Raw genomic sequence first — 22,943 nt, 5'->3', positions numbered from 1 at the left:
ACCTCAAACGCCGAAGCGGAGGAACGCGAGGAGAAGGGGAACAAAGAAAGGAAAAGGGAACGAAAAACAGTGGTGAGACTGACTGCATGTCAGCTACAGACAATGAGGATTATTCCCAAGAACACCCCAGACATGTTCCCCAAGGGAGGGGAAAAAGAATAGCAAGAGCATAGACATGCAGCACGGAAGAGAAAAGATGCTACAAAGACTGGGGCCCTATGGCAGCCAAGCACGAACCTGTTTATCTACCCATGTAACCTTCAGCTCTCTTCAGTGGCATCACATTTCAAGAACTACTTTTCTTCATTGATATTATTTGCCACGTTTCACTTCAGTGCTGGGTTACATTCGAGACAAATACTTTTGGAAGAGACTTCTGTGGTGTCACCGCCAGACACCACACTTGCTAGGTGGTAGCTTTAAATCGGCCGCGGTCCATTAGCACATGTCGGACCCGCGTGTCGCCTCTGTCAGTAATTGCAGACCGAGCGCCACCACACGGCAGGTCTAGAGAGACAGACTAGCACTCGTCCCCAGTTGTACTACGACTTTGTTAGCGACTACACTGACGAAGCCTTTCTCTCATTTTGCCGAGAGACAGTTAGAATAGCCTTCAGCTAAGTCCATGGCTACGACCTAGCAAGGCGCCATTAGCCTTACAGTGCTTGTATTTAAAGACTCAATTGTATCGTCAAGAGCGATGTACCACAATGATTGAATAAAGTTAAGTATTCGTGGAGCTACGTACTTTTCTTTATAGCATTCATTAAGTATCCTGTTTCAGACCTCACGCCAGCCGGCGTGTGTGTACGCGTGCCTTTCGGTTACCTGTCACTGTGGACTGGCTGTCTTGTCAGTCCACAACAACTTCCTAACAGGTAAATTTATATTTAACGTTAGCGAACGTCTACTCTTCAGAGATGATTTTCTTGCGGTTTTCAGTCTACATTTTTTGTCATCTTCACTTCAACCTTCGTCATTCTGCTACTCAAACAGCGAAATCAATCTGTTAGTTTTAGTATCATTTCCTAATCTAATTCCCTTAACGTCACCCGATTTGATTCGACCACATTCCATCACCATTATTTTATTTTGGTTCATGTTCATTTATCAATCTTTTTATAAACACTATCCCATTCAACTGCTCTTGCAAGTCCTTTTCTGCCTGACAGAATTACCATATCATCGACGAACCTCGAAGTTTTTATTTCTTCTCACTGAACCTTTATTCCCTTTCCAAATTTCTCCTCTCTTTTCATTAATGCTTGCTAAATACACAGATTGAAGGCTATCAGGGATAGGCTACAATCATGTCTCACTTCCTTCTCAACCACTGCTTGCCTTCCATGTCCTTTGATGCACAGCTTAAATATTTGTCGATAAAAAGCAGCAACCAGTTCCACGAAAGAACATTTACTGCTTTACAGGTTTCAGGCACCTTGTGCCATTTTTCAGAATGTGCGAATGATCGCTAGTAACGCCCTTCTAGGTGCCTGAAACCGGTAAAGCCATAAAAACTTTGTGGTACTGGTTGCTGATTTTTTAAAAATACTTACAGTTGCAGAAGACGGACAAAATTGTAAATAGTCTTTCGCTCTAGTTTCGCCCTACCACCTTCATAATTCGGAGTGCATTCCAATCGACATTATCAAAAGCTTTCTCCAAATCTTCAAAAGCTATAAACTTAGGTTTGTCTTTCTTTAACCTATGTTCTAAAACAAGTCTTAGGTCTGTAGACCCTCGCGTATTTCAACGTTTGCCCAGAAGTCAAAATGATCTTCCCGAAGGTCGGAATCAGTTTTTCCATTACTCTGCAACTAATTCGTATTAGTATTTTGTAACCATACCTTATTAAACTGGTAGTTCGCTAATATTCACACCTATCAGCACCAACGTTCTTTGGAATTTGAATTATTAAATTCTTATTAAAATCAAAGTATTTCCTCTGCCCCTTGTCTTACACACCAGATGAAGTAATTTTGTAATAGCTGGCTTCTCCCACAAAATCAGCAGATCTGAGGAAATATCGCCTGTTCCAGGGTCCTGTTTCGGGTTAGGTCTTTTAGTGTTCTTTCGAAACCTACTCGCAGTGTTTCCCATGTCATATTCACTCTGTCTTCTCTTTCGATAATACTGTCAATATGTGAAACCTATCCATCTCACTAGTTTCCCTCAATCATTATTGAATGCTCTCTTGAAACTGTCAACAACCTCTAGTTCTTTCAACTTATGCAAGTGCCATCTCCTACATTTGCAACTGTTCCAGTTTTAACATCCAATTAACTACCAATAAATTATGACCAAAGTCAAAATCTGCCTGTGGTAATGTTTTGCCCTTCAAAATGTGGTTTTGAAGTATCTGCCAGACCTATTGTCATTGCGACACATTTCAGTTTCTCCAGGTCCCTTCCACGTACAGAGTCTTCTTACATGATAGTTAAACCAAATGTTATCGATACTTAAATTATAATCAGTGCAAAATTTTACCAGCTGGGCCCGTTCCTTTCTACCCCCGTCCACAGACGCGTGTTTATCTCTCTCTTCGTTTTCCTACTTTCTAATTCCAGTCCATTGTCCATTGTCACAAAATTTCTTCTGAATTATCTGAATAATTTCTTTTATCTCATCTTATATTCCATCAGCCTCTGCATGTTCGAACACTAACTCCGGCGGCTGTTTGTTCCTTGGGTAACTTGTCTACGACTAAGTGCTGACTATGGTTTCATAGAACATTACCCACGTCGCTCTTTTCTTATTCATTATTAGACGTACTCCAGCGCTGTCCCTATTTAATTTTTATAACTCTCCTCTCCCTCTCCCCCCCCCCCCCCCCCCCGTGCTTACCTACCTAACCACAAGTAGACTAGATGCTTAATCAACGCTTCCTCTCATACTGTAGTATTCGAGCATTATATGAATGTTTTTCCTATTTATCTTCATTAACGAACAATTTTCAGCATTAGGGCAAGATGCCATACATCACTCCAAGCGAACTGGACAGTCTTTCTGTATCATCTGTCAGTCGCTCAATTATAACACTTTGAGATACAGTATAGTGTCATCAGCTGACAGACGCAGATTGTTGAGCTATAGCCATCAGATGGTTTATGTATATGAAGGATAAGAGCAGTCCTATTACACTTCCATGGGACACCACTGATTGTATCCTTGTCTGAGGAATATTGACCCTCCATGACAATGTTTTGGGTTTTTTACTTTAAAGGTCATTTCTCAACCTGTTGCATATGTTCAGGACTGTCAGTTGTGTGCTGTACGGCACAGCGCCAAATGCTTTCTGGAAATTTAGGAATATGGATTATGCCCAAAACCCTTCATGATTCGCAGGATATCGTATGAGAAACAGAAGTTGAGTTTCACACCAGCAATGCTAGGTATGGTGACAGTGGTGGTATTGTAACGCTCTAGGACCGGTGGCTTACCAGGGCGAGAGACATGCCCGTGGAGGAGAAGATGAGCAGGAACTTGCGGCCGAGGCGGTCCACCAGGAAGGGCACGAGGCACGACACGAGCAGCATGACGCCGCTGACGATGATGGGCGCCACCCGGCTGTCCACATCACCACCCGCGGCGTCGAAGATGCTCTGCGTGTAGAAGAGCACCGCATTGATGCCCGCCAGCTGCTCGGCGCACACCACGCCCAGCGAGATGGCCAGCGCGCGGCGCGACCGCCGTGTCCGGAACACAGCCAGCAGCGAGCTCTCCGACAGCCGAGACTCTTCCACGGCTTTCTGCAATGGGACCACCAGTGTTATAGGCTGCAATGGTGGCAACTTGAAGGCCAGTGGAGCTGCAGATCCTTTTATAACAGTCAGTTCACCCACCTTACTCTCGCGCGCAGCCAACCACGCGCGCAGCCAACCACGCGCGCAGCCAACCACGCGCGCAGCCAACCACGCGCGCAGCCAACCACGCGCGCAGCCAACCACGCGCGCAGCCAACCACGCGCGCAGCCAACCACGCGCGCTGACTGAAGCGAGAAATGAAAATTTGTACCAAAGCAGAGGTTCAAACCTGGGTCTCCCACTCACTAGGCAGATGCTCTAACCACTTCACCACCTTGGCACAATGGCTTTGGACAGCTGCACAGACTGTGCCAGCATACCTCCCTCAATCAAAATTCACGTTCACACCTCAATCCACTTGGTATTCTCTCTAAACTAACAGCATTGCAGGGGCTCTGTAACTGGATTGGGTTTCAGACAGGAAAGTCCGCTTCCTTCGATGCTCGGGTGCTATGCCAATACAGTTTGAGAGCATGTGCAATGCTATTCTGGTTTAGTGGGCTGTGACCTGAATGGGAATTGGTACTCGGCATGGAGGCATACTATTGTAAGTAGGTGCAGTTGTGGAAAGTGTGTGGCCAGCACCTGTGCCTAGTGAGCCGGTGACCAGAGTTCAAATTGGCGTTGGTTGAAACACTCATTCGTCGCTTCGATCTGCATATGTACTCCTTTCTGACTTTCTGAATTTGTCATCACCTTACTTTTACAGCACACATAGAAACAACAACAACAACAACAACGAGAGCGAAGCCTTACTCATAATAAATCATTAAAGTAGACCGACAAAAAGGCATTATACATAGCTAAAATCGGCATCAGAAGGAATTATAAAAACCATATAATAACCGTATTTAATTACTAGATTACACTGTTTAAACGATCACACACTGCACATTTATTAACATCGTGGTGTTTTACGTGTTTAAACAAAGTTTTAAACAGAATGCTTGACAAACGAAAAATTATCGAACGTGATGAACAACAACTGCTTAAGGAGAGTGGGATGGCACACCAAAGGAGGTAGGCGGCGGAAGGTATGAGGATGCGAGACAGGGATGATACGAGAGCTTGAGGCGTACGAGATGTTTTGTTATTGTGTTGGCGTAGGTGCGCTGCCCAAGTTGACATTTATTCAATATTTGAATGCACAGACGACCTGTTTGTACTTGAAATCAAATGTCTTCCAGTTGTTGGTAAACTGCTGATATCTGGTACAGATCTAGTTTCCCTGATAGTTTTGGGTAATATTTTCGAATGGTATTGTTTTGGTGAGTTAGTTTTATCCCTTGTCTTCTGATATCTGAAATTTCTTAAATTTGAGTTTAAGAAAGGCTTAGAAACCCAAAGATGAAAAACACAGAAACCTCGTTACCTTTAACTATTGATACAACGGAAAAGGAGCAGCCATTAAATGGCCAAATGAATCTGACAAACCAAGTCCTTTTTAGGTTAATGGAACGTGACATAGAATGGTAAATTACCCATAGAATGCTGCTACTCATACAAGAGACACGTTGACTACCATGGAGCGGTTTTCAATTTAATTCAGAAATTGTGCATTCCTTTTGACACGTCCCCTTAGAACAATTTATACAAGACTATGCTTAAACTGACACACAATATTTTTAGCGCAACGCAATCTGACTATCAAAGATCCCTGCAAAAGAATGGCTCTGAGTAACATTAAACTATACCTTTCAGAAATCACTTACCTCACAAAAATCTTCATTACTCGAACTACTGCAATACAGCGAGCGCCACTACTGCCAGCTAAATAAAAGATTCAAACTACGGAAGGCACTAACTACTGATAGGGATAGTTAGCAAATGAAAGATATTAATAGAGAACAAACAATGTATTTACCTTAATATCATCACAAGTCATAATATATGTAATTTCAAAACTCCGCCATCTCTCTGCTCACATCCACCACTGCTGGCGGCTCACCTCCAACTGCGCAACGCTACGCGCTGTTCACATCCAGCTGCCGCTGCCCAACACTACAATGGCAGACAACAATGCAAACTAGCCACAGACTGCACACAGCACAGCCAGTGATTTTCATACAGAGCGCTACGTAACGTTGCCAATAAGAAAACATGAACAGCCTACTTACACTGAGTCAGGTAACATTAGTTCCACATATAAACCGCGAAATGAAAATGTGCTTGCAAAAAATCTGAAATTGAGGGCCTTTCAACACCAGCATCATTCATAAATCAGACTCCGCTGCTCACCTTGAGGTGGACTGCGGAGAGTGTACGCAGAGCGCCAGCGACGGAAAGCTTATGACTGCTGGCGAGAATGAACACGTCGATCGTGCCATCCCACACTGAGGCTCTCCAGTCTATAGCCAGTGCTTACAGACAGCGTCCAGTGCCGAACTTCACGTTGTTCCCACTCAGCAAGGTCTGCTTACACGTACTACCTGTCGCGGATGGAAATTCTACACGAATTTCTTAATCCACGTCTTCCTGAGGCCACGAAATAATCTACTGCAGACAATATTCGAGCTACATCGACGTTTAAATATATAGACAAAATCAAGGCTGCTCGGCTATAGGCAACTTTTTAGCTAGTTGTAACGCCAGTATAGTGTCCAAAATTTTTTTTTATTTCTCAAACTTAAGTCAGATGTAGCGTTTCCTGCGCATTTTCGATGAAGTGCAGCTTAACTCTCGAAATACGAATGGAGAAAGGGGGGGGATGGGTAACTTTGTGCCCACCTTTTGAAATATTGTAACCTAGTTACGAGGGTAATCCCGAAATAAGGTCTGCTATAAGTACTTAGACCTGTTTATTTCTACTATGGCTTACATCAGTTTACAGCTTTAACATTTAGCTAGTTTTCGACATAATCATTTCTGTCGATGCATTTTTGTAGACGCTGTGGTAGTTTTAGTATGCCCATGTTATACCAGCTCGCCGCCATGCTGTTCAGAAACTTGTGAACCTCTTCTTTCACATAGTCATCGGAGCTGAATCGCTTTCCAGCCAAATGTTCTTTTAACTTATGGAACAGTTGATAGTCACTGGGCGCCAAGTCAGGACTATAGGGTGGGTGATTATGTTCCACTGAAACGGTTGCAGGAGAGCAACGGTTTGCCGAGCGATGTGTGGGCGAGCGTTGTCATGGAGAATGTGTATGCCCTTGCTCAACATTCCTGTTCTCATGTTCTGAATTGCCCGTTTGAGTTTTTTCAGAGTCTCACAGTACCTGTCAGCGTTAATTGTGGGCCCAGTGAGCATAAAGTCGACCAACAATACCCCTTTCCGATCCCAAAAATGGTTGACATGACTTTACCGGCAGACTGTGATTGTCTGAATTTCCGCGCCGTCACCCGTGACAACTGAGTCCAGAAAGTTGTCCTGTTCGGCTGCAAGGCGGTGAAGAAATGCGCTGGGAGCATCAACTCGTTGCAGCATCTGGTGCTCAGTCACCATGAGTGGCACCCATCTTGCGCACACCTTCCGGTAGTTCAATCTTTAAAATTCTGTGAGTGGTGCTTCGAGAAACCTCAGGAACCAACGTGCAGAGATCATCCATGGTGATCCGCCGATCTTCATGCATGCTTTGCTCAACATTCAACAGTCTCCTCAGAAATGGACTGTCTGCCGCTCCTTTGTTCGTCGTGAATTTCGGTCCGACAAGCTGCAAACTCTCTACACCACTTACGAACATTTTTGACATCCATGCACGACTCGCCATACACTTCCGTCAAGTGGCGATGGATTTCAATCGGCGCAGTGCCCTTTGCGTTCAAAAACCGAATAACTGCACTCTGCACTTGGCGCTAACATCCAACAGGAGCTCCACTCTCAACGGCTGCCAAGCCAAGACTGAGTGCCTCAGCGCGGCGTGTACATATTTACTCACAGCGCGTGTAGCACTCTTCATAACAGTGTGACCAAATCCCACACAGAGTTCTGTACTTATAAAAAATAGGAGACCTTACTTTTGTCATTACCCTCATTTTATTTTTTTAAAATCTCAAAAAAGTATTGTTTGTAATGAATTATTCTATCTGATGTCATAAAACTAGACCCCAAAAATTTATAATTCTTACTAGTAGATGTCATTCCCCAATGAACCTAATACACTCCTGGAAATTGAAATAAGAACACCGTGAATTCATTGTCCCAGGAAGGGGAAACTTTATTGACACATTCCTGGTGTCAGATACATCACATGGTCACACTGACAGAACCACAGGCACATAGACACAGGCAACAGAGCATGCACAATGTCGGCACTAGTACAGTGTATATCCACCTTTCGCAGCAATGCAGGCTGCTATTCTCCCATGGAGACGATCGTAGAGATGCTGGATGTAGTCCTGTGGAACGGCTTGCCATGCCATTTCCACCTGGCGCCTCAGTTGGACCAGCGTTCGTGCTGGACGTGCAGACCGCGTGAGACGACGCTTCATCCAGTCCCAAACATGCTCAATGGGGGACAGATCCGGAGATCTTGCTGGCCAGGGTAGTTGACTTACACCTTCTAGAGCACGTTGGGTGGCACGGGATACATGCGGACGTGCATTGTCCTGTTGGAACAGCAAGTTCCCTTGCCGGTCTAGGAATAGTAGAACGATGGGTTCGATGACGGTTTGGATGTACCGTGCACTATTCAGTGTCCCCTCGACGATCACCAGTGGTGTACGGCCAGTGTAGGAGATCGCTCCCCACACCATGATGCCGGGTGTTGGCCCTGTGTGCCTCGGTCGTATGCAGTCCTGATTGTGGCGCTCACCTGCACGGCGCCAAACACGCATACGACCATCATTGGCACCAAGGCAGAAGCGACTCTCATCGCTGAAGACGACACGTCTCCATTCGTCCCTCCATTCACGCCTGTCGCGACACCACTGGAGGCGGGCTGCACGATGTTGGGGCGTGAGCGGAAGACGGCCTAACGGTGTGCGGGACCGTAGCCCAGCTTCATGGAGATACCCCAGGAGCAACAGTGTCCCTAATTTGCTGGGAAGTGGCGGTGCGGTCCCCTACGGCACTGCGTAGGATCCTACGGTCTTGGCGTGCATCCGTGCGTCGCTGCGGTCCGGTCCCAGGTCGACGGGCACGTGCACCTTCCGCCGACCACTGGCGACAACATCGATGTACTGTGGAGACCTCACGCCCCACGTGTTGAGCAATTCGGCGGTACGTCCACCCGGCCTCCCGCATGCCCACTATACGCCCTCGCTCAAAGTCCGTCAACTGCACATACGGTTCACGTCCACGCTGTCGCGGCATGCTACCAGTGTTAAAGACTGCGATGGAGCTCCGTATGCCACGGCAAACTGGCTGACACTGACGGCGGCGGTGCACAAATGTTGCGCAGCTAGCGCCATTCGACGGCCAACACCGCGGTTCCTGGTGTGTCCGCTGTGCCGTGCGTGTGATCATTGCTTGTACAGCCCTCTCGCAGTTTCCGGATCAAGTATGGTGGGTCTGACACACCGGTGTCAATGTGTTCTTTTTTCCATTTCCAGGAGTGTATTCACCATTTTCAGATTCAAGACCTTACTGACAATGTCTCTTTAAAAAGCATTTAAGTCACCAACAGTTGACAAAATCTGCATTTTTTAAATTCTTTAGGATGGGCATAGAGTACCCCCTTCCCATCCCTAACCCCACCCCTTTGTAATGCACATTACGAAAAATGTGTTGGTATTGCTAGGGTTAATTAAAAAATTTAATACTTACAATGTTGATATCCAACTATTTTAATTGGTGGGATATGATAGCGGGAAGAGAACTGTGAAGACCACGACTGGTAAGTCTTCCTAACAATGCCGCTGAAACCTGGCGTCCGTTGGTGCGCGCGCACGCGCTGGACACAGTAAGAGGGTTCGGCCGCTATGCGCATCTTCAGCAGCACGTTTTAGTGGCGAGGCGTGCTCGTAAGCAGGGGACTGAGACCGCTTGCATTTATGAAGCGGCAGTTACAGCATGCGAGTGTCTCGCGATCCTGAGATTCGTGGGCTGCAGTGGAGAGGGAAGGACACTATCAGAAGTTTATGCCGCTGTACGATTTTAGTGAAATACGGCAAACTTCGGATATGGAGCAGTCCTGGACCGCTGTTGACACCGATCAACCTCTTCGTAAGATGACGACGATCGAGAACACCAGAATCACGAGACTGTAAGAATGACAATGTGATCTGTAATTTTAATTTAAATCCCAGCGGGTCTTCCGGAACAGTGATTTCCATAGAATACGAAGTCTGTTCAAAAAATTTCGCAACTTTCTCCACAACATTTTTCTACGTTTACCTTTCACTTATTTCGCACGATCTCCTTCGAAAGACTGTCCTCCCAACTGATAAAACGCTCCGAACGCCGTTTCCATTCCCGAAAGCAGTCTTGGTATGCCACTTGTTGGATCGCGCAAACCGCTGTCTGAATTTCCTTTTATCTTGTCTATCGTTGCTAATCTTCGTCCTTTCAACACGGCTTTCAAGTTTTTAAAGAAAGAAAAGTCCACAGGGGTCAAGTCTATGGAGTACGGAGAAAGAGACAGCACAGTGATTTCGTTTTTAGTGCATTAATCATCCAACAGGAGGGATGAAAGTGCGGGTGCGTTATCTTGAAGCACGAGTCATGAATTGTCTCGCCACATTTCAGGCCGTTTCATGCCATTTCCTTCTCAGTTTTTCTGCATCTATCTATATCTACGTGATTACGTTGCTATTCACAATGAAATGTCTGGCAGAGGGTTCAATGAACCACCTTCAAGCCGTGTCTACTGTTCCACTCTAACGGCACGCGGGAAAAACGAGCACTTAAATTTTTCTGTGCGAGCACTGATTTCTACAACTACCTTACTGTGTTTTACCTACCTCTTTTAGACGAACGCCCTTTCTGTGGTTCCCTGAAACCCTCTAACCTAAAAAACCGCCCAGTCCCTTCCACACAGCCCCCGCTACCCGTGTAGCCTCAGGTGCGCAACACGTCCCGATAGTACTATCGATTAACAGTTTGTCCCTGTGGCACGAATTCATGATGAACTAATACTTCAAAGAAAACTATCAGTATGGCTTTGACATTTGACCTGACCAGACGAGCTTTTTCTGGCCTTAAAGAAAGTTTCCCGACCCACTATGTTGACGGGACCTTAGCCTCATCATCACAGACTCACGTCTCATCAGCAGTTATTCTCTCAACGAACATCCCCTTCTCATTTGCGCGAGCCAAAGGCTCTTCACAGATTGCGAAGGGAAGGTCTTTGTCTTGACTCATTAACCTTGGGACCAACCTGGCGCCAACACAATGCATTTCAAGATGCTGTGTCAGAATTTCATGACATGATCTAACTGAAATGTTAGATTCTTCTGCAATCTCTCGGTCAGTCGGTCTTCTATTGGTTCGCACACACAATTTTCGTTGACATTCCTGACATGAGCTGCTTTGGCCGAGTTCAAAGGGCGTCCTGAGTGACGTCATCCTTAACTTCCGTCCAGCCATTTTTAAACCGTAACACCGAGTACGGATGAAGCACTCATCACCATAGGCTTTCTGCATTATTTGTTGTGTGTCTGAAGGTTCCCTTTAGTTTAACGTAAAATTTAATGCAGGCGCGTTGTTCCTCTAACTATGCCATCTCGAAATACGCTAACTGTGTGACATAACGTTCTACTCAATGCAGCATTGAACGGCGGCTAACTGACGTATAACAATGAAACTTCTGGCAGTTACACAGTAAAAGGGCGTGCGCAGGGATGCCAAACGCATTTCGCTCCGACACACTATTGACGCTAAAATACGAATGTTCCGGAATTTGAGGATTTCTCGTATACTGTATTGCATCGGTGTAGATTGTGTGTGGGAAATTTGGTAGACTACGTTACCGACCTGTAAACTATTACTTCAGATGGGTTTCTGAGTCGAGGATTCCTACTGGCATGGCCGAGTATCGGAAATGTGTGCAGAATTATCAAATATTGTTCTTCTGAATAACTCTTGAGCATCTAAATTAATTAACAACCAGTTTGCATAGTTAACAGGCCTTCAGCTTAGTATTTTATTTGAAAATAATTTAATTTGAGTACTATCAGTAAACATACTGACAAATTGGCATATACAATAGTACTACAGTGTAATTCTGTGTTGATGGCTTGTGGTGCTATACTTCAACGATGTTTCAACAATTTGTCTTTCACAGTGCGTTCGGTGGTTTGAAAGTTTCTTTCTATTCTGCTTAATTCATTTAAAAATAAAGTTGTGATGCTAAGCGCTAACGTGCTGCTATGTTCATATTCAATGGTATTGATATACCGGGTGATCAAAAAGTCAGTATAAATTTGAAAACTTAATAAACCACAGAATAATGATACAAATCGAATGACATGGGGTTTTATTAGAACAAAAAAAAACTTCACAAAATGTCCGACATATGGCGCTGGACAGCAAAACGTCAGTGACTGCGCATGACAATCGTGTATGAAAGGAGCTGTAATGAGAGAGAGAATCAGATGCGCCAGCATTCGCAGCATGTTTACGTTACCTGAAAAGGCGCTTTTAGTGAAGCTGTATTATCAGAATGGGGAATGTCTTAGTTCAGCGTTAGGATCCTATCGCCATAGGAAGGGGATTCGAACGGGTAAAGGTCCGTTGACAAATGCAGCTGTGGCGAGAATGAATTCGAAGTTCGAAGCCACGGGTTGTTTAGACGATAGACCCCGTAGTGGCCGACCGAGCACAAGGCGTAATGCTGCTGAGACAGTTCAAGAAGAAATGGAGACTGTAGCGGGTTCGTCTATGCACGGGGAGTCAGCGTTCGATCAGTCTTACGTCGCACCGGCATTCCATACACTGGTTGACACTTATGCGTACCCTCCGATGCTATCCGTACAAAATCCATCGGCATCATGAACTGTTACCTGGCGATTTAGCCAAGCGGAGGGCATTTGCGGTGTGGGCGTTTCAAAAGATGGCGGAAGATGACGATTGGTTGAGTAACGTGGTGTGAACCGACGAAGCTCATTTCACGCTCCGATGGTCTGTCAACGCCCACAACTGCAGAAATTGGGCTACCGAAAATCCTAGAACTGTCGCGGAAACTCCACTGCACGACGAGGAAGTCACGGTAGGGTTGGATTTACCACATTTACCATTATCGGGCCTTTTTTCTTCGAGGAAATGCGTGATGCTGGTTTTGTAACTGCTACCGTGACGGGTGAGAGGTACGCCGATGTGTTACAGAATCGCATTATCCCGGCTGATAAACACCTGCTGGAACGTACGATGTTTATGCAGGACGGCTCTCCACCCCATATTGCTAGACGCGTGAAAGATCTATAGCGCGCGTCGTTTGGTGGTGATCGTGTGCTCAGCCGCCACTTTCGTCATGCTTGGCCTCCCAGGTCCCCAGACCTCAGTCCGTGCGATTATTGGCTTTGGGGTTACCTGAAGTCGCAAGTGTATCGTGATCGACCGACATCTGTAGGGATGCTGAAAGAAAACATCCGACACGAATGCCTCACCCTAACTCCGAACATGCTTTACAGTGCTGCTCACAACATTATTCCTCTACTACAGCTATTGTTGAGGAATGATGGTGGACATATTGAGCATCGTCTTTGCTTTGTCTTACTTTGTTACGCTAATTATTGCTATTTTGATCAGATGAAGCGCCATCTCTCTGAAATTTTTTGAATTTTTGTATTTTTTTGGTTCTAATAACACCCCATGTCATTCCAAGCGTGTGTGTCAATTTGTAACCCTCTATCTACATTATTCCGTGATTTATCAGTTTTCAAATTTATACTGACTTTTTTAATCACCCAGTACTACAGCATTTACAGCACATTTTATCTTATTAAGAATGTTCTGACCAAATGGACGATAATAGTTTGGACAGGAAGAGAACAGAAGCTTTCGAAATGTGGTGCTACAGATGAATGCTGAAGATTAGATGGGTAGACCACATACCTAATGAGGTATTGAATAGAATTGGAGAGAAGAGAAATTTGTGGCACAAATTGACGAGAAGAAGGGACCGGTTGGTAGGACATGTTCTGAGGCAACAAGAGATCACAAATTTAGCATTGGAGGGCAGCGTGGAGGGTAAAAATCGTAGAGGGAGACCAAGAGATGAATACACTAAGCAGATTCAGAAGGATCTAGGTTGCAGTAGGTACTGGTAGATTAAGGAGCTTGCACAGGATAGATTAACATGGAGAGCTGCATCAAAGTCTCAGGACTGAAGACCACAACAACAACATAAATATATATTTCTGTGAAAGTTCAGTGTCAACTTTTTTCCTTTCATTCATTAATAATTAATTATCAAGAATTAATTAGCCGATTAGGTTGACGCTGCAAGTTCAATATGATTCACCATTTCGATTCTGCGGTATTCGAAATCGATAGACTTTCTTCCGAAGGTATTACGTACGCCTTCACACGGTCAAGTGCTTTAGCCAAGTACGGGGGCAATAAACAGTGACCGCAGACTACATATGAGGATTGGAGACAGATGACAGTGGATACCTTTATCTCACGGAGCTCGAAGATGACGTCTTGGTTGACGTCGCGTAACCAGCGCAGCGCTCTCTCCGCCGCGGCTTCCTCGCCGACAGCCAGCAGGTAGTAGGGCGACTCCGGCATCCAGACGAAGCACGCCACGAACAAGAGGGGCGTCGCCAGCCCGATGGCTGCCAGCGTCGTGTACGACACGAACGGCCCGGCGCAGTAGTCGATCATGAAGCCCACCGTTATCGACGTCTGCATCAGTGAACCTAAGGCCCCTCTAACGTCTGCCTGTCAACACAAGTTTCAGTTGCTGTACAGCTTTGATTCACTCCAAGCCTACTAGTAACTGTCCGTATAGATTTATTAATAATGCCACATATAAAAAATATACACTACTGCCCATTAAAATTGCTACACCAAGAAGACGACGTGCTACAGACGCGAAATTTAACCGACAGAAAGAAGATGCTGTGATATGCAGATGATTAGCTTTTCGGAGCATTCACACAAGGTTGGCGCCGGTGGAGACACCAACGTGCTGACATGAACGTTTCCAACCGATTTCTCACACACAAACAGCGGTTGACTGCCGTTGACTGGTGAAACGTTGTTGTGATGCCCCGTGAAAGGAAGAGAAATGCGTACCATCACGTTTCCTATCGCGATTGCTGTTTACCGTATCGGGACATTGCTGCTCGCGTTGGTCGAGATCCAATGACTTAGCAGAATATGGAATCGGTGGGTTCAGGAGGGTAATAAGGAATTCCGTGCTGGATCCAACGGCCTCTTATCACTAGCAGTCGAGATGACAGGCATCTTATCCGCGTGGCTGTAATGGATTGTGGAGCCACGTCTCGATCCCTGAGTTAACAGATGGGGACGTTTGCAAGACAACAACCATCTGCACGAACAGTTCGACGTCGTTTGCAGCAGCATGGACTATCAGCTCTGATACCATGGCTGCGGTTACCCTTGACGCTGCATCACAGACAGGAGCGCCTGCGATTGTGTACACACCATTCAAGCTCTGAGCCAATGCCCAGGCGTATCAAGGCCGTTATTACGGTTGTTCTGGGTACTGATTTATCACGATATATGCACCTAAACTGCGTGAAAATGTAATCATATGTCAGTTCTAGTATAACATATTTGTCCAATGAATATCGGTTTATCATCTGCATTTCTTATTGGTGTAGCAATTTTAATGGCCAGTAGTGTAAGTTTAATACTAAACTCTCAAACATTCTTTGAAAGTAGTTTTAGCAATATTTTAATACAGCATTTACGTTGAGCTCTGGATGGGAGAGTGTAATGTGACTGGAAACTATTTGTCGCTATCGTTGTCACAACGTGATCGAACAAGTGCTGGTGTGGAAATAGAACGCACAAGTAATATTATGGCTGTCTGGTGCATACCATTTGCAGCGAGAGCAACGGACGTCTTCCACATCCCAGTATCAAGTGTCACATCTCTTAGGTGACATGTTTCTGAAGGTAGCCGCAACCCTGTTCTCAGTTATTCGCCATACAGCTAGTTACTGGAATACGCCTTCCTCCCCCGCGACTACTGCCTAACAACTGGACTGTTCGTTTAACTTTGCATCTGATGCGGCTGCAACAGTCTTCCTAGAGACGTGCTGCAACACTTTTTTTCAATTTCCGGCTCTTCGTCTCTTACTTCAAATTTAACTAATAGTCACCGAATAAGTTTAGTCAACTGTCCCCTCTATGTCCCTTTTCTACTGCGCCCCCCCCCCCCCCCCAAGAAATCCAATAGTCCTGTAAGTGTTTTCTGTCTACTACTAAAGATCTTATTTACCAACTGGAAAGTCTCGAAAGAAATTAAGTGCTTCCTTTTCAACTGCACTGCAGTTGCCCACATTAAGCCAGAATTTATAGTATCCACGAAACAGTCTCTCAACAGTCTGCTAGAGCATGCACATTTGTCACCCATGACACTAAAGCGATGTAGGGATACTAGTATTAACATATATTTCAAATTTAAATTAAGTCTAAAAGCCAACGGAAGTACACACAATGTGTACCAGTAGGAAGTTCACTGTTTCCTCTGTTACGGGTAATAGTTAAATAATTCCACAAGAAAAATTCTTGCTTAAAATCTTAAAACAAATTCGAATTGGAATGTGTCTAATCGTGCGTTGTAACAAAAGTACGTCTATAGACACGATCGATCAAATTATATACGGTGCGGGCGTCGCCGAAAAGGAAAGAAATACTACATGCTCTATTAGAAAAATTCCTTCAGTTAAAGTTTCAGTTTAACTACTGTTTATACTAAAGGTATCAATGCAAAATAGAGTAACTAATAAAACGATTAAAAAGTAATCTTAACGATAAGAGACATCCGTGAGTTTCCAGTCTGGGCCTTGCGTTGGAGACGCCCTGATCTTCAGCCTGGTTTACTAGCGAAAGCACGTCACTTTACACAGAGGTCGCAACCTGATCGGTTGCAGACAGGTCTGCATCTAATATAGCCAAGACAGCAAGACAAACATCCAGCAAGGTGAAAAAGAAGCTGGAAGACCTGCTAGAGGCCAAAGAAAGGCCATCATATGCAGCAGGACAGTTTTAATTAATTGTAAGTAACAAATTTCAAAGTTTTTTCTTTAAAGTCAATTTCTCGCCAACTAAAATTTTCAGTACATATGCCCCATTATATCGGAAACTACCATAGATAAATGCATGAAATTTTAAGAGACGCTCCATAATATAAAAAGCCACCTCTGGTACTACATTCGTTAATATTCCCCCATTAGGAAGGGTCACAAAAATATTTTCTGCAGAAAAACTTAATATTTTTTGTTAATTTAAAAAGTATTTCCTAAAAACTATAAAATGGATGAAGTAGATTTTGGTACAGTTGACTATTAGCATCATGTAACATACAGTAGAAATATTAAGGTGCTGCAGCAAATAATTTTTTCAGGAATGGGTCAAATACTTGCCTAAATTGACATGGGTTAGACAGGCAGGGTGTGGTCCCCTGAAGACCAGCGAAGCGATCGCACTCCAAACGTTTGGGGGCATCTTCCAATAAGCCGCTACTTTGCAATGCAACATACAGCTATTCTTTCCATCCTTAGATATTTGGCTTCCATTATGCCTTTGGAACTATTTACCGTAATCGTCCCTCGGACTTCCAATCGCAAATTCATCAACAATCGCATCATCTCTTTTCCAGGTCAACAAATCAACGATCAAAATGTTTCAAGTATGGCGAGAGGCATCCCTCCCACACATGTCCCACAGTCAATCTGGTATGATCGAAAAAGTCTGGAATAAAATATAATCTGAGAGGGAGTATAAGAACTGTGATTGTTGATAATTTTCTTTTGGCTGAAGCTACAGTCATGTTACTTTAATGATGCCTCCGTTTGATTGTAACAATTTTTAATTTATTGTTATACGATCCAGATTTCGGCCTTAGCCATTTTGAAGTATAAAAACTTGCATCTAACGCACAAATAAGTTTTTGCACTTGAAAATGGTTTAAGGTCAAAATCTGGATCGTCGAACGATACAATAAAAATTCACTGTAGTCGACATAATCATCTGTAGAGACTTCGACAACTGTATACGAGATGATATTTAACATAATTCTTATTTACAGTTCCGTTAATTCGATTATGTGTGACGATCACTCTGGACCATTTTCAGACCTACAAGTAAAATTAAATATGTGCAGAAGAATTTTACATAAATGTAGAATTTACCTAAGTAATTGCATCAGCAACCCATCTTGTCCACACAGAACAATGTATCAGAGCACTGTATCAGAGCACTGTATTTTGAAACTGTGGTCAATGTTTTCGGTTTTAATTGCACAGATGGAGGTAGGGGGGAAGGGGAAAATGGAGTGAAGCTGATTGTGGTAGGGAAAAGGAACCAGGGAGATAATCTCATTTTGTTCATAGCATTTGTTCGGAACGGATGTCCCATGACACCCGTTTAAGTTTTGTTGATCCATTCACTCAGTTTTTTTTATTACAGAGGGCAGCTAACCCTCTGACAGAAAACGCTAAGCTACCGTGCTGGCACCATTTGGCTATCCGTGCAAGACTCGCAGCCACACCCAAACCTGCGTATGTCTTCAACCATATGTGCTTCAAAGTACAACGTCTGATCTGTATGGAAATATACATAATGGATGTGCGAGTACAGATTGTAGACTTATGGTTGACGACATGTAGAAGCTTTGGTCTGGCAGTGAGTCTTGCACGGATAGCCAAATTGTAAGGCGACTGCTCACGACAGGTGGGAAATCCTGGTTCGAGTCCCAGTCCAGCACAGATTGTCATTCCATTCTACAGCTGATGGTAGTCATTATTTGCAATTGTGAATTCTACTGACATGTTTCACAATGGCTGTTGTCACTGCAGTGCATCGTCATCAGAAAAACGCAGTCTCTGCAATATCGTAAAACCGCAAAAGTCAATAATGTAAATAACCGTCACTTAAAATACCAGAATGGATGCATAGAACTGTAAAAGGGTGATAAAATAGTAGATTTTAAAGTTGGAAATAAAGTAGCGAAAACAGAATAAGTATCTGCTATAACTGCAACATCTACTTGTACGTATCTAAAATGTTGACCTCAGTTGTAAAATACAACACTGATATGTTGTTCTGAGTATACAAGACAGGTATCTGATGCAATTACTTAGGTAAATTCTATATTCATTTGCAGTTATTTTCTTTTCTACTGTTGTAAAATGTTAGATGGTGCCTATTTAATTTTACTTTGTTTTACATCTGAAGATGATACAGAGTGATCGAAACATGTAACCGAATTAAAGTGTGCAAGCGAGACGGAACAACAATTTAGAGTTACCTTAAATATCTAAAATAAAAATTATAGTCAAATGGCGACAGCATCTTGGGTATTAAACTGCTTCAGCTGTATTTAGTCCTTTATTTTAGATCGCTACCGATTTCGTGGCACTAAAAGCCACATCTTCTGGTTATCATATACCTACAGTATTAGAGATAGAAGTTTTACTGACATGTTCACCTGAATATCGGGCTTCTAATGCCATGAAACCGGCAACCGACTAAAAGTGAATGATTAAATACAACTGAAATGTTTTATTAATACCCAAGATGAGTAGCCGCAGCTGTGGTAAACCTACTTGTAAGTGTCTGCAAAAAATGTTAGACTTATTTCGTTGTAGGCCAGTATTAAGAATAAGACATCCTTAAGGCCATGTAACAGTGCTATAACAGAGCATTCCACTAGGATGTGAGCCACCGACGTAGCACAGCTACACCAAGAAATGGACTAGGGGAGGGGGGCGGGGGGCGGGGGGGGGGGGGGAACGTGTCACTACATAGCATGAAGGCATGGGTCAGTTTACTGTCCAACATAGACCAGCATAAAATCATGGACGCCCTCTGAATTCAAGACGATGAGAAATGTTGCACAGCAGTGGTCTCCTTGGTGCCTCGCAGGCTGTTAGAGGGTGAGAAAGCACGCCATTCACCAATTTCCTCTCAGAAAGGTCACAGTTCGTAGGGATGGATGGTAAATCGTCGAGTAGAACACACGTGATATCTGGCGTTCTGCAAGGTAGTGTCACAGGCTCTCTGCTGTTCCTGATTTATATAAATGATCTAGGTGATAATCTGAGCAGCCCCCTTAGATTGTTTGCAGATGATGCTGTAATTTACCGTTTAGTTTAAATCATCAGACGATCAATTCCAATTACAAAATTATCTAGAGAGAATTACTGTATGGTGTGAAAAGAGGCAATTATCACTAAACAAAGAAAAGTGCAAGGTCATCCTCATAGCTACTAAAAGAAATCCGATAAATTTTGCATCTACTATAAACCGCACAAATCTAAAGGCTGTCAATTCGTCTAAACACCTAGGAATTACAATTACGAGCAACTTAAATTGGAAAGACCACATAGATAATATTGTGGGGAAGGCGAAACAAAGACTGCGCTTTGTTGGCAGAACACTCAGAAGACGCGATAAACCCACTAAAGAGATAGCTTACATTACACTTGTCCGTCCTCTGCTGGAATATTGCTGTGCATGTATGGGATCCTTAACAAGTAGGAATGACGGACGACATCGAAAATGTGCAAAGAAGGGCAGCTCGTTTCGTGTTATCGCGCGATAGGGGTGAGAGTGTCAGTGATATGATACGCGAGTTGGGGTGGCAGTCACTGAAATAAAGGCGGTTTTCTTTGCGGCGAGATCTATTTACGAAATTTCAGTCACCAACTTTTTCCTTGGAATGCGAAAATATTTTGTTAACACCCATCTACGTAGGGAGAAAGGATCATAATAAAATAAGAGAAATCACAGCTCGAACGGAAAGATTTAGGTGTTCCTTTTCCCCACGCGCCACTCGAGAGTGGAATGGTAGAGAAGTAGAATGAAAATGGTTCGATGAACCCTCTGCCAGGCGCTTAAGTGTGAATTGCAGAAACCATGTAGGTTTAGATGAGATGTAGATGTTAGCTGAGACTGCCTGTCGCAGAAGCTTTCGTTGGACAGGTCACGTTATATCTCAGACAAGGTAGTGAAGTCGCTTCAATGGTTTGGCAATAAACTATCTCATTCTTCTGGATCCATGTGAGTCAAGACTGTCACTGATAGCGGACATTGAGTCGTGATGGTAGTATTAGGTAATAATAGCACGGAGACTGCTAGCTCACAATGTGCAAGAAATAGGTCTCTGTCTTATTGAGAAAACAGAGGGCTCTGGCAATAGTCGTCAGTTACACTGGAAGGCAACAGGTCCTTGTCAAAGAATTTAATTCCTGACTTTTAGTATATGAGAAATCATGTCCCGTTTTTAGGTATCCGTAGAATCATCGATATAAATAATTTCAGCCTCTTGGAACTTATGGGTAACAGATGTACTGATGAACAAGAAAGTAACTTTTAGGGCCGAGGGAGGTATCTAGTCTAACTTGCGCTAGGGAGAAGTGCATGATATGATCCATTTGATGCAGTCAAATGGGAGAGAGAAATACCTTCACCTAGTATTTACAGTTTTATTCTAATTTGGAAACTTCCTCTAGGAGAGCGTCAAGGGGGTGGGGGGAGAATTAGACACCTTGGAGGGAAAAGAATCATAGTTCAGGTGGTTTGGTTGGTTGGTTGTTTGAGGTGAAAGGGACCAAACAGCGAGGTCATCAGTCCCTTGTTTCAAATAGACTCCATGCTGCTAACGGGACATCTCAGAAAAGGCAGAACAATAAAACGGAAAAAGGGGAAACGTAAAAGGGCAGTCACGTTGTCATTAGTAAAAACAAACGAGGAAAGTTGGCAAGAGAACGAACCCAACACTATGCTGAAGCAGCATAGGCAAGACCACCTGTGACTTAAAAGCGACAACCGCTATAATGCAGAAAGTACGGATGGGAATAGAAAAACTAACCAAGCCTTAAAAAGAAGGGGTAAAAACAGAGTAAAAGGGAAAGAAAAGAGGATTCCAGGCAGGGAGGTGAATCGGGAATCTCTGAACACCGCCTACAGTGGGAGACACCCAAACACTCACCGCCCTGCCCCAACACCAGAGGGAGATTAAAAACTTTAAAACTGAGAATAAAAACCACTCTCCCGGAGGAAACCTAGAACCAGAGAGACCATCCGGGAATCGTCAGCCAACATCAAAGGTAAAGTGTGGGGGAGTCTGTACTTCGCACGCAGAGCCAAAAGAAGGGGGCATTCAACCAAAATGTGGGCCACTGACTGGAAGGCTCCACAACCACATAGCGGGGGTGGCTCATCACGCAAAAGGAAACCATGGGTCAGCCTGGTATGGCCAATGCGGAGACGACACAGTGTGGTCGAGTCCTTGCGGGAGAGGCGAAAGGAAGAACGCCATGGGCCTGGATTCACCTTAATGGCACGAAGTTTATTAGACAGTGGAGTAGCCTCCCAAGAACTGGCCCATGACTGTGCGAAGTGGGATTTGATGTGAAGCCGTAAATCCGCTGCAGGAGGGGTTACAGAAAACGGGGGGTAAGTAACTGCTCCCCCAGCCAAACGATCAGCGAGCTCATTACCCGGGATACCCACATGGCCCGGGACCCATAGGAAGTCAATGGAACAAGCAGCACGGTGAAGATCAGCGAGATGGTCATGGATGGCAGAGACCAAGGGATGGCGCGAAAAACACCGGTCAATAGCAAGAAGGCCACTCATCGAGTCCGTACATAACAAAACGCGGTTGTGTTGGGATTGTTTAATAAAGGTAAGGGCCCGGGATATGGCCATCAATTCCGCGGTAAACACCCCACATGAGGGTGGCAGCAGATGATTTTCCGTTCCAACAAAGGACGTGAAGGCATACCCAACATGATCAGCAGATTTAGAGCCATCAGTGTAAAAAACAACAGCATCCCGAAACTCCCATAAAATTTGGCGGAAAAAGGAACGGAACACCACCGGGGAGATGGAATCTTTCGGACCGCGGCGGAGATCCATCCGAATTCGAGGCCGAGGAACTAACCAAGGAGGGGTGGAGGGGAGGGAGCGAGGAAGACAGGACAAAGAAGGAAGCCGAAAATCACGGTTAAGAGACGCAAGGCGCAGCCCAACCGGTAAACCCGCCCGAGGGCGGGAGTCAGGCGGGCGACGTCCATGGTCTGGAAATAGGATAGAATAGGAAGGATGAGCGG

At 44.4% G+C, this 22,943-nt stretch overlaps 1 protein-coding gene across 1 annotated transcript in view; it reads right to left on the bottom strand.

Annotated features, from left to right (window-relative positions):
• The window catches only part of LOC126176135 (facilitated trehalose transporter Tret1-like), a 73,901-nt gene that overhangs the window by 33,699 nt on the left and 17,259 nt on the right, over positions 1-22,943 (bottom strand). Inside the window, exons 2-3 of the mRNA XM_049923273.1 lie at positions 14,299-14,568; positions 3,441-3,749 (exon numbers count right to left, since the gene is read on the bottom strand). Of these exons, the coding sequence (XP_049779230.1) occupies positions 3,441-3,749; positions 14,299-14,568 (579 nt within the window). The remainder of the gene's footprint in view (positions 1-3,440; positions 3,750-14,298; positions 14,569-22,943) is intronic.

Source organism: Schistocerca cancellata, chromosome 3 (genome assembly GCF_023864275.1).
Source record: "Schistocerca cancellata isolate TAMUIC-IGC-003103 chromosome 3, iqSchCanc2.1, whole genome shotgun sequence".
Classification (NCBI taxonomy): Eukaryota; Metazoa; Arthropoda; class Insecta; order Orthoptera; family Acrididae; genus Schistocerca; species Schistocerca cancellata.
Note: the sequence above shows the minus strand (reverse complement) of the source record. Positions and strands in the feature narration are given on the sequence as shown.